This window comes from Drosophila simulans, chromosome X (genome assembly GCF_016746395.2).
Source record: "Drosophila simulans strain w501 chromosome X, Prin_Dsim_3.1, whole genome shotgun sequence".
Lineage (NCBI taxonomy): Eukaryota > Metazoa > Arthropoda > Insecta > Diptera > Drosophilidae > Drosophila > Drosophila simulans.
The window spans coordinates 1,465,400-1,477,133 of NC_052525.2; the positions used below are offsets into that span (position 1 = coordinate 1,465,400).

The 11,734-nt window shown below is 45.5% G+C and overlaps 3 protein-coding genes across 3 annotated transcripts in view; 2 read left to right on the forward strand and 1 right to left on the reverse strand.

The window, feature by feature from the left end:
- The window catches only part of LOC27206379 (broad-complex core protein), an 80,655-nt gene extending 75,469 nt beyond the window's left edge, over window positions 1-5,186 (forward strand). The window contains exon 9 of the mRNA XM_039297153.2: window positions 1,046-5,186. Within this exon, the coding sequence (XP_039153087.1) occupies window positions 1,046-1,857 (812 nt within the window). The 3' untranslated portion in view covers window positions 1,858-5,186. The remainder of the gene's footprint in view (window positions 1-1,045) is intronic.
- A 2,100-nt stretch (window positions 5,187-7,286) lies between these two features.
- On the forward strand, window positions 7,287-10,699 carry LOC6739918 (vacuolar protein sorting-associated protein 18 homolog). Its single transcript, XM_016180997.2, has 5 exons — window positions 7,287-7,664; window positions 7,726-8,384; window positions 8,439-9,864; window positions 9,926-10,077; window positions 10,133-10,699. Exons 1-5 carry the CDS (start codon window positions 7,376-7,378, stop codon window positions 10,613-10,615), a joined length of 3,009 nt encoding a protein of 1,002 aa, XP_016037690.1. The 5' UTR covers window positions 7,287-7,375; the 3' UTR covers window positions 10,616-10,699.
- On the reverse strand, window positions 10,646-11,558 carry LOC6739917 (protein C19orf12 homolog). Its single transcript, XM_002076771.4, has 2 exons — window positions 11,053-11,558; window positions 10,646-10,989 (listed from the first exon to the last, which is right to left on the reverse strand). Exons 1-2 carry the CDS (start codon window positions 11,252-11,254, stop codon window positions 10,769-10,771), a joined length of 423 nt encoding a protein of 140 aa, XP_002076807.1. The 5' UTR covers window positions 11,255-11,558; the 3' UTR covers window positions 10,646-10,768.
- Window positions 11,559-11,734: the final 176 nt, after the last annotated feature.

Below are 11,734 nucleotides of genomic sequence, written 5' to 3' on the forward strand. Positions count from 1 at the left end.
ACAAATACACCCATAGACACTCATTCACACGTACGTGTTTTGATTGCATGTGCACAATGTTTGGTTTGTAGTGTAACTCGTTCGTACCTCGTATGTATATATGTACAATCGGTTGTGATATAGACTAATTTCCCTATTTACGCCTACGAAGTAGTAACAAGAGTATAGTGTACAGATCAGTTTGAAATACTCAAAATCACGCGTTCTCAGACCGTCAGGGGTTTGGTTGGTAACTGGCTCATGCATGCATACGCCGCCACCAGAAACTCGACGGGTCCTAAAAAGGTATCTTAGCAGGAGAACAGTTAGTAAAATTAAGTAGAATTCCTTCTCTGCCATAACTCCACACATATGCACATAACATATAAGCTTAGACATGCTAAAGAAAACCGTTAAAATCGAGGTTCAAACGTATCAAGCCATCGACAAAATTAACCGCTTCCGTTTTCAATCCGACCCGTTTCCGATTCGTTCTCTGCAGAAAGCAGAAAATAAAACACGAAGAGCACAACGAACCGGAAACCACGATCGGAATAGCCAACGTAGTGGCAAAACCTAAATCTGAACTTGAAACGACACACGCATTTATCTTTACCTATATATTTACACACATATGTATTCGAGTATTCAACTATATAACGCTTTACCTCTACTCTCTGCTAGCAATTAATTAAAATTTATCCAATTCAGGAAGTTCCTAGTGCTATATTAGAGCATTCAAGCATTACTATCTACCGTGTTTTATTTTAAACATCTTCCTCTATCCTGTCCTCCTGAAGTCCGCTCTCCCCGTTCCCTCTGCCACTGAGCTTGTCGCCCCGCAAGGGAGTTGATCCAAGTGACAATCTACCATGTATCTTCACCCCTTAACTTGCACTTTTATTTTCATACTTCCTGAACAAACCACAAAAGCAATATAAATATCAATATCAATACCAAAACCAATAAATAAGCCTAAACCAGTTCAAATTGATAAGACCCCACAGCCCTATCAACCACGCCAGTCCGACCGCTCTAATGCTCTTCTTTTTTATCTCCTGTGCAGGACCGCACAGCATCACCCGCTCCGCAGCTACCTCGCCCACCAGTTCTACCTCATCGCCGCCCTCGCCGCCCACAGCCCTGATCTCGCCGACCAGTTCGCTAAAGGGGAGTCTGGCCGCCGCCGTCTACAGCCTACATAGCCACGCCCACGGTCATGTCCTTGGCCACGCCACCTCGCCGCCGCGTCCTGGCAGCGTGGGCAGCAGTGTGGGCAGCAACCTCTGCACCTCCACCTCCATGGGTTGCGGTGTCAACTCCGGCAACAACAGTGGCAACAACAATGGCAACAACGCGAACAACAACAGCAACAACGGCAACCCCACTAACAACAACAACAACAACAGCAGCAGCACGAGTCCTGGCAGCCAGGCGACGGCAGCGGGAGGAACCGTGACCCAGGCGGGCACGCCTCCGCTACCGCTCCGCATGCCACCGCCCACCAGCGGCGGCATAAACGAGCCGCAGGAATGCCCCTACTGCCGGAGGACCTTCTCGTGCTACTACTCGCTGAAGCGGCACTTCCAGGACAAGCACGAGCAGTCGGACACGCTGTATGTGTGCGAGTTCTGCCACCGGCGGTACCGCACCAAGAACTCTCTGACCACGCACAAGAGCCTGCAGCATCGCGGCTCCAGCGGCATGCTGAAGCGGCTGCTTAAGACGACCGCCATCAAGCACGGACTGGTGGGCCACGGTCATGGGCACGGACATGTCCACCACCCGCATCCGCACCACCACGCCCTGTCCCATCCGCGCACCAGTCTGTATGACTTCACCAGCGAGCTGGGACAGCCGCCACCGGGCATCCAATAGGAGCTAAGTTGGAACGCCATCTTTTAGAGAACGAAGGAGAGCTGGTCAGTCAACCAGTCAGTCCATCCATCGGTTGGATGACCAGTGAGAAGCAGCAGCCAAGACCAGCTACAAATACTTTGCCCATTGTTTTCGCACTGGACCGACGATCCCCCATCGCTCATCGCCCAAACGCCAGAAAGCAATTGAACGGGGATCTAGATCTCCAGCGTGCACTAGGTCTTAGCTAATTAATGATTAAGCATATTAGGCATATTTTGGCGTCAACTGTTTTATTATTCTTATCCCTATGTTAGGTAATTATTACGATTATTTTTTTGTGTATCCTTAACTCTATTCGTACTATTAGTTATTTGTGCTGCTCTCACCTACTTAGTAGTTGAAGCACCTTCGCTGCTTCATGTGCAATACCTCAAGAATCGTGTAAATAATTTCGATAAATCTTAAATACCTCTGGAAGCTGCTGCACGAGCAGGCCAACACCACAAACATACATACATACATGCATACATATAAAACACACAATACAAACAGCGTGAAGTTGCGTTTACAGAATACTTATTAGATTTAGATTTATGTTACCATTGATGACAACAACAATTGGGAAGAGAACGAAGGACTAGAACACACACACACCAACACTCACACAACCAGAACCACAACCAAAAGCACCCACACACACACGCACACATGCTGGGGGTCGTGACCCGAGGGCGGGAGCGGTTAGAGCAATAACGGTACATATCATGCAACTGCAACTGCAAATGAATCTGAATCTGCAGCCGAAACTTAATCTAAAACAAAAGAGAAACTAAAGCTGCATCCGAAATAGCAACCGAATCTTAAATAGAATCTAAGCCACCTGTCGGGCGCTACCGGTACTCAGCCGCCGCCCCCGCACTTCCAGCATAAATATATGTTGTTGTCGTTGTTTTCATTAAAAACACACACACACATAAGCCAGAAACAACACACAATCATACAATGTTCACTCTACTTTTTTTTTTTACTAGTTTTAGGCGCATTAAACTTATTTTATTTGCCAACTGCTGCGCCAAACGTGCGTTCTCTAAAGAGTCGGATTCCAGTAAGAGTAGATAAAGGTCCTACTACGGATCGGCGGCAGATTAGATTGTATAAGATGTGTGTATTTTTTTTCGAGGGAGCCGTAACTGTAAATGTAGCTCATATATAAGACTAGAAGTAAGCTTAATTCAAATGTAATGTTAAAAGTCGGCGGGGCACGGAGAAGACAAACGTGCAGAAGCGAAACACAAGAGACAAGAAAAGAAAAGAAAGAAACAAACAAACAAACAAAATCAACCAACAAACAAAAGAAAAACGTTATCAGGGATAAAATATCAAGTATGCAGTAGGAAAGTAATTTTTTCTACTTATTCACGAATACGACGAATAAAGTAACAGAAATTAAAATCACTTTTTTATATACACATACATATACACACGCGCGCGTATAAACGATAAATGTGCATATGCGTACGCGCAAGCGAAGAGAAACAACTAAACTAAAGTCTATGTATACATGTATATACTTTACACCATTTACCATATACAATTTATAAGCCGATATGCCGACGATATACACATATACAATGTTAGTATGGTGTATTATAGAAGACAGATGAGCTGTAAACGTTTTTGCAAATCAAGAAAATAACGTATTTAACAAAACCGCAAAGTAACTCAGTGATTTTTACCAGCGAAGTACAAATGTTCTGAAATTAAATTAACTAACAAGTAATAAGCGCCGACGAGCAGATCAGCAAATTGAAGTAGCTAGCGACGGGAGTATTCAGAGCAGAATCAGAAAGGGAAAAGGGTCACAGTTATAGCTGCCCCAACAGAGTGGTCTGATCATGTTGCATGCAACAAGGAGGGGCAGGCAAACATGCAACAACCACCAAGCCCAGACTGGAAGTGAAAAAACAAAAAGAAAAAAACACCCACTAGGATCTGTGTTAAGAAAATGTTTAAGTCAAAAGTACGAAGAATGTGTATCAATTCAATGTCTCAGGAATTTCTTAAAATTTAACCAATTTACACCTTATACTATAGAACACATTGCAGGAACGTCTGGAAAGACAGACAGCTAACAACAAACTCTTCCAAACCAACACACCTCCAATGGTGCTGCATATCATCATCTCATCATCAAGTGCGAGTTTTCCGAATTCTTGTCAAAAAACAAAAAAAAAAAACAAAAAACAACAAATAATAATAAAAAATAGTTATAGGGGCACTAACACGTACCGATTGCAGTTAAGCAGTAGGAATCGTAACTGTCGTAGGAGAGTAATTAGTATTCTTTGTGCCATGCTACCCTGAATTAATAGCCCCACGAATGGGGATTGGAAGCCTAGCAGGCAGTCTAATAACTAACTAGGCATTGGTGACCAGCGATCACTGGTCAGCATGAGGTTTCCTTATCAGCGTACAAGCAAAGATCCATCCAGGTTAAGCTACATAATGCACTCATACATTTGTATATGGCACATATGCAACATGTGGCACATATGGGGCATATTGGCAGGCACGTTCTCAGCTATCGGAGCATAAGTTGAAGGGCAGTCCGCTCCGTAGATCCGACATAGGCTTAATTAATTTATTCAACCTCACAGATACAGATAACAGATACCAGATACATAAGGTTGGGGAGGTTAGAAGGGAGGGGAGGATAGGTGGAGTCGAAGGGAACGTATAAGCTGTGTGGCGCTTTTGCTTTCCCCAGTTGAGGATTCTAGGAGTCCCATTTGCATTATAGCTTAGAATGAACCTTCCGCTTACACTTACTTTACACGTATTTATGATATTTTTTTTTTCTAATTTTAAAACCTAATTTTAGATGTGTTTTATACTTTATTACGCTGAACTTGGACGGAATTACAGTTTATGCTAGTATTTAGTTGGTTACACTTTGTAAGACATACTCCATTTATTAACTTCTTTTAATATAACGAATACGAAATGAAAAGCAGAGACAGAAACAAAAACGAAAACGAAAAATAATGCAAATGCAAAACAAACTGTGATCTTACAAGTTTTTGAAGTGTGAAATTTTTAATTCTCCTTGTACGAAATTCCATTTTGGCTGTTTATATTTTTAATTATGTTATTACAAACGAGGCAGACTTATGCTGCCTGGCAAAATTTATGTTTAGAACCTCAACGAAACTGTGAATGCGAACTTTTGTATTATTTTTTGTGCGCCTTTTTTATACACGTATTGTTTATGTATCCAATTAAACCTATTCAAAATTTTACTTTTTGGCATGTGTTACACAATAAACAAATCATTTGAAGCAAAACAACCACAAACTATATTTTCCTTAACCCCAAACGCAACGCACTACCCCAGATACATACACTTTATTTGTTACCTATTAATTAAAGTCCTTTGTTCGACACCTCGACCTCCTCAAATCGTTACATCGTCAAATCGGGAAAACTCAGGAAATCTTACCAATGCTCAGGGAACCACAACCACTACACTTAAGAGACTCCTCCGTCGACCCTACGTATATAATGTTCTTGTTACTACACTGAACAAAAACCAGCCGGAGAAGAAATGAAATTAACCAAAAGCAGAAGCAGAAGCAGAAGAATTTCTTTCGAAAGGATTTAGCATGGCCAAAAAACACTGATGAAAGAGACGCATATACATACATATTGGTACCATTAATAAGAGGATTTTGAATCAGATTAATGTAGTTTATAGCTCTAACGTTCGTTTAAAGATATTCTTAGAAATAGAAACGTATATGTATACCCCATATTTGACGCACTTTCCCCACCCGAAGGCAACCTGCGCATAACTTCAAATGCCAAATGTTCGGACACCAGAAATTCTATCTAAATATCTCTTTATCTGTTGTTATCTGTCACTCTCCCATGCGCAAGTACCTTGTACATGTATGTGTGAGCAAAATTTGAATTTGAATATTAAATTAAAATTGAATAATCGAAGAAAGCGTGAAATTACTTAAAAGGATGAACAAAATGCAACGCATATCACAAAAACATTCAGTACGATAAGAAAGGGAAAATTATTACAAATTAGAACACAAAACTTAAATCGCAAAATTAGATAATTGAAAATTATTAGTCGAAATTATTAATTATATTATACACAATACATGTGCGTACATATTATACATATTCTATATGTGTACAGGCATACATATGCATATGTTAATACTCATATGCCCAAAGCCAAATACATTTCGGAACTACGCTGTTTATTAATTTAACTTTTCGGTATTTAAAACAAAAAATCTGTGATTCACTACAAAATTTAAATTTTAAAAATTATTGTATAGCGCCAAATAAGCGATAACGATGTTTAAGCTTAACCACAAGCTAACCAAAGCAAAGCAAAAAGAGAATAACGAACTTTTTGGATTTTATCTAATAGCCAAATACGATACGATGTATATGCGGTTGCATTTTTCCAAACTTTCGGCTATACAAAAATACATACTCACATGCATATTTTACTGGGCATCGGCGCACTCTCGGATGCCCAAGTGACCGAGAGAGATTCCGATTCCGATTCGGATGCGGATCGAGATGCAGATATAGATACACTTGACACGCTTGATACACGCTGACATGTCCTTCACCGATACAAATCAGAGCACAATATATGCAGATAAGTTGTACTCGATGGAAACCTGAAAGAACATTAAAAATAAAAATAATATTACTATTACTATTTTTTTTTTTTGTAGGATTTACTAGAAATAATATATATGTAATTTCGAACACTTTTAAAGTCCGAATTTATTGACAAAACAAAAATTAGGAAAGAAAGCAGATGAATAATTATCATAAAGTCAGCAAAGAATTACACGTTAGTAAATAAAAGGCACAGATAACAAGAAACTCATTTCATGCATACAAACATACATGTATACAAACTAATTGTACATTTTCTATTACTAACCCTATTGAAAATCAAACCACATCCCCTGTCAGCATTATTCACGCAACGCAAAACGGGGATGCGTGAAGATCGAAAACGCATAAAATATATAAATCGAGTCAGAGGAGGTGTAAATGATGTTTATCATGACGGATTGCATTCTGCATGCTCAAGTGCACTGGCACCGTTTAAATGTGGACACACGTTTAACGACGGCAGGAAAGCACGCATCCAACATAAATATATATAAATAAAATAATTACATGTATACAAGGAAAACACTAATTATTAATAAAAACCAAAACAAAAAAGGTTACTTGATTGCTTTGTGGGAGTGGGAGGCGAATTTGGGTGATTTTAGCATAGCAAAACAGGAATTCGGAAATTAGCTTCGCACACAAGAAAGTAACGAATGCAAATTTAAATTTCGATAACGATAACGCGCTCCTACCAGTGCTTGCCGATAATTCTCTTGGCGACTGGCTATTGAGCTATCGATACTGCTAGTGCCATCACTTCTCCGATTGGGGCGTTTTGGTAGAACAAATTGTAAACAGCGGAGGAAAAGGCAGCAGAATGGACACGTCTATGCCTAACCAGCCCAAGTTTCTGCCCCGCATTGAGCATAATTCCTCGGGCGCCGCCGCCAACTCCTACGTGGCCACCTCCTCCGGCAATCCCTTCGAAACGGACGAGGAGGATGAAATCTTTAGCAGGCACAAGATGGTGCTCCGGTTGCCCAGCAACTGCACAGGCGACTTGATGCACCTGGCCGTCTCGCGGAATTGGCTCGTCTGCCTGTTGGGCACGCCGGAGCGGACGACTCTGTTGCGCTTCTTCCTGCCTCGAGCGATTCCACCGGGAGGTATGTGCGCTCGTTTGCTCTTGGCTTGCTGTAGCTCATTCTACTTCTTCTGTCCTTGCAGAAGCGGTGCTGGAAAAGTACCTCTCCGGCTCCGGCTACAAAATAACACGCATGTTCCTGGACCCCACGGGCCATCACATCATTATCGCACTGGTGCCAAAGTCCGCTACCGCTGGTGTCTCTCCGGACTTCCTGTACATCCACTGCCTCGAGTCGCCCCAGGCGCAGCAGCTGAAGGTGCGGCGCATCGAGAAGTTCAAGGACCACGAAATAACGGCCGTCGCTTTCAATCCGTACCACGGCAACGAGTCATCCACGGGGCCCATCCTGCTCGGCACAAGTCGGGGCCTCATCTTCGAGACCGAGCTTAATCCCGCAGCCGACGGTCATGTCCAGCGCAAGCAGCTCTATGACCTGGGTCTGGGCCGTCCCAAGTACCCCATCACGGGTCTCAAGCTGCTGCGGGTGCCCAACAGCAGTCGGTACATAATCGTGGTCACCAGTCCCGAGTGCATCTACACATTCCAGGAGACCCTTAAGGCAGAGGAGCGCTCGCTGCAGGCAATATTCGCCGGCTACGTGAGCGGAGTCCAGGAGCCGCACTGCGAGGAGCGCAAGACTGATCTGACTTTCTCGCAGCTCCGCTTCTTTGCTCCGCCAAACAGCAAGTATCCGAAGCAGTGGGCGTGGCTGTGTGGTGAGGGCATCCGTGTGGGCGAGGTGAGTGGCTGCTTTTGTTGTACGTCGTCTTTCGCTAACAGCATTGCGATCTAGCTATCCATCGAGGCCAACAGTGCAGCCACCCTGATAGGAAGCACTCTGATAAACCTGGACTTCGAGAAGACAATGCATCTGTCGTACGGCGAGCGTCGTCTCAACATTCCCAAAGCGTTCGTGCTGACCGAGTACCACGCCGTGCTGCTGTACGCGGATCATGTGCGGGCCATCTGCCTGCTGAACCAGGAGCAGGTCTACCAGGAAGCATTCGACGAGGCCCGAGTGGGCAAACCGCTGAGCATCGAACGGGACGAGCTTACCGGCTCAATATACGTTTACACCGTGAAAACCGTGTTTAACCTCAGGGTGACGCGCGAGGAGCGAAACGTGTGGCGCATCTTCCTCGACAAGGGACAGTACGAGCTAGCAACGGCACACGCAGCCGGGGATCCTGAGCACCTGCAGCTTGTGCTCTGCCAGCGGGCGGATGCCGCTTTCGCGGACGGATCCTATCAGGTAGCAGCCGATTATTACGCTGAGACGAACAAGACCTTTGAAGAGGTGTGCTTGAAGTTCATGGTGCTGCCGGACAAGCGACCGATTATAAACTACGTTAAGAAACGCCTTAGTCGAGTTACCACTAAGCCAATGGAAACCGATGAACTGGACGAGGACAAAATGAACATCATCAAGGCGTTGGTCATCTGGCTAATTGACCTCTACCTTATCCAGATCAACATGCCCGACAAGGACGAGGAGTGGCGCAGCTCGTGGCAGACGGAGTACGACGAGTTCATGATGGAGGCCCATGTCCTGTCCTGCACGCGGCAAAATCGCGAGACTGTACGGCAGCTGATAGCCGAGCACGCTGACCCGCGCAACATGGCTCAATTCGCCATCGCCATTGGCGACTATGATGAAGTGGTGGCGCAACAGCTTAAGGCCGAGTGTTATGCCGAGGCACTGCAAACGCTGATTAACCAAAGGAATCCAGAACTGTTCTACAAGTACGCGCCCGAACTGATAACTAGGCTGCCAAAGCCCACGGTTGACGCCCTAATGGCCCAGGGATCTCGACTGGAGGTGGAGAAGCTGGTCCCCACGCTCATAATCATGGAAAATCGCGAGCAGCGGGAGCAGACACAGCGATACCTCGAGTTCGCCATTTACAAACTAAACACGACCAATGACGCCATACACAATTTTCTGCTGCATTTGTACGCGGAGCACGAGCCCAAGCTGCTGATGAAGTACCTCGAGATTCAGGGCCGCGACGAGAGCCTCGTCCACTACGACATCTATTACGCCCACAAAGTGTGCACCGACTTGGACGTAAAGGAAGCTCGCGTGTTTCTCGAATGCATGCTGCGCAAGTGGATCTCTGCTGTGGATCTGGCCCTCACGTTCGACATGAAGCTGGCCAAGGAAACCGCCTCCAGGCCATCGGACAGCAAGATCCGGCGGAAGCTCTGGCTTCGCATAGGTTTGTTGACTCAGAGCTCTGCCCTCGTATCGTTCATTTATCGACCCTCGTCTGCTTACAGCTTATCACGACATAAAGGGAACCAACGACGTCAAAAAGGCATTGAATCTTCTGAAGGAGTGCGATCTCTTACGCATCGAGGACCTGCTGCCCTTCTTTGCAGACTTTGAAAAAATCGACAACTTCAAGGAGGCAATCTGTGATGCTCTGAGGGTATGCAAAATGAATATCGGTTATTTCATTACCAATCGGTTCCATTGCTCGGCAGGATTACAATCAGCGCATCCAGGAGCTGCAGCGTGAAATGGCCGAGACCACGGAGCAGACCGATCGCGTCACCGCCGAGTTACAGCAATTGCGCCAGCACAGCCTCACCGTTGATTCTCAGGACACTTGCGAAATTTGCGAGATGATGCTCCTGGTTAAGCCCTTTTTCATGTTCATCTGCGGCCACAAGTTCCACAGCGATTGCCTGGAGAAGCACGTTGTGCCCTTGCTCACCAAGGAGCAATGTCGGCGCCTCGGCACTCTAAAGCAGCAACTGGAGGCGGAGGTGCAAACGCAGGCGCAACCGCAGCCGGGTGCCCTGAGCAAACAGCAGGCGATGGAGCTGCAGCGGAAGAGGGCGGCCCTGAAAACCGAGATCGAGGATATTCTCGCTGCGGATTGCCTATTCTGCGGGCTGCTAATCAGCACCATCGACCAGCCGTTCGTTGACGACTGGGAGCAGGTGAATGTCGAGTGGGAGTAGTTCGCTACCACCGTCGTTCAGACCCAAATATTTATGTACATATAAAGTATTTATTATTATTAATAAACCTACACAGATCACAAAGGTTTCGACTAAGATAGCCGTCCAAATTCTACAGTTACCTGGCCATCGCCCACTTGCCCGCAGAGCAGGTCAGTCCACAATCTGCATGCGCAGCTCGTTGGTCACGAAGGACATGACAGTGTTAAGCACAGCCTGCTGAATGGAGGCGTTCTGGACAATCAGCGGCAGCAGCATCACCACGTCGGTGGGATGTATGTCGGCCACGGCCTTGGATACGTGCTGCACCAGCTGCTCTCGCTGTGCGTCCGTCAGGTCGTTTAGGATGACTTCACCCAGCGGACGGAATGTGCCTGTTCGGGAGGAGGGAAGTGGAAATGTAGTGAGACTGAGGTCGGGAGTTCCCCTCCGCTTACCGCTTGTCATCTTGTAGGCGGCGATTCCGCCGGCGGCCCCGCCCACCGCCAGCCCAACGGGGCCCAGGAGCATGCCGCCCGCAAATGAGCAGGCGGCGCAGATAGCCGCTCCTTTGCCGGACTGCTTGACGGCGACGCGGATGTTGCGCTCGTCCGCTACGATGGCTATCGCCTCCATCAACTCGCGCGTATCAATGGGCATATTTAGACTACGTGGAGTTGGCCCGTATTTCGCAACGCTATGCTAGTATTTCCTGTTTAGACTTTGTTCCGTGCCGCAGTATGACGTTTCCGATTACGCCACCCGTTCCGTTTGAATCCTGGCTTTTTGTGTCGGTATGGGATTCTCCAGCTTGCTACTCGTCAACATAAACAATTTCACAGAATCCGCTTGCAGGGAACTATTTGAAAACTTTTATTTGACTTAAAAAACAGCAACTTGATTAAACTTGAGAGCGCCAGATTCAGAGATGCGCAAATGGCAGTGTTACAATCGACTGTTATATCGATATTTGGCCTTAACCCTTATGTGTTTAACCATTCCTGTCATGGGTCATACATTAAATTTCTTGTATTGATCCTAGAGGTTATTACTGCCCTGTTGCTAAGTTGAAGAAGAGCAATATATTAAATATATATGTGATTCTAATATAAATTGATACAACGGTTGATTTCTCCAACT

Bases quoted from the DNA above. Each gene is read 5' to 3' on its own strand.
- LOC6739918 (XM_016180997.2), top strand. From the start codon at position 7,376: ATGGACACGTCTATGCCTAACCAGCCCAAGTTTCTGCCCCGCATTGAG. The intron at 8,385-8,438 runs GTGAGTGGCTGC...ATTGCGATCTAG, and splicing joins AGGGCATCCGTGTGGGCGAG to CTATCCATCGAGGCCAACAG. The intron at 9,865-9,925 runs GTTTGTTGACTC...GTCTGCTTACAG, and splicing joins GAAGCTCTGGCTTCGCATAG to CTTATCACGACATAAAGGGA.
- LOC6739917 (XM_002076771.4), bottom strand. From the start codon at position 11,254: ATGCCCATTGATACGCGCGAGTTGATGGAGGCGATAGCCATCGTAGCG. The intron at 10,990-11,052 runs GTAAGCGGAGGG...CCTCCCGAACAG, and splicing joins CGCCTACAAGATGACAAGCG to GCACATTCCGTCCGCTGGGT.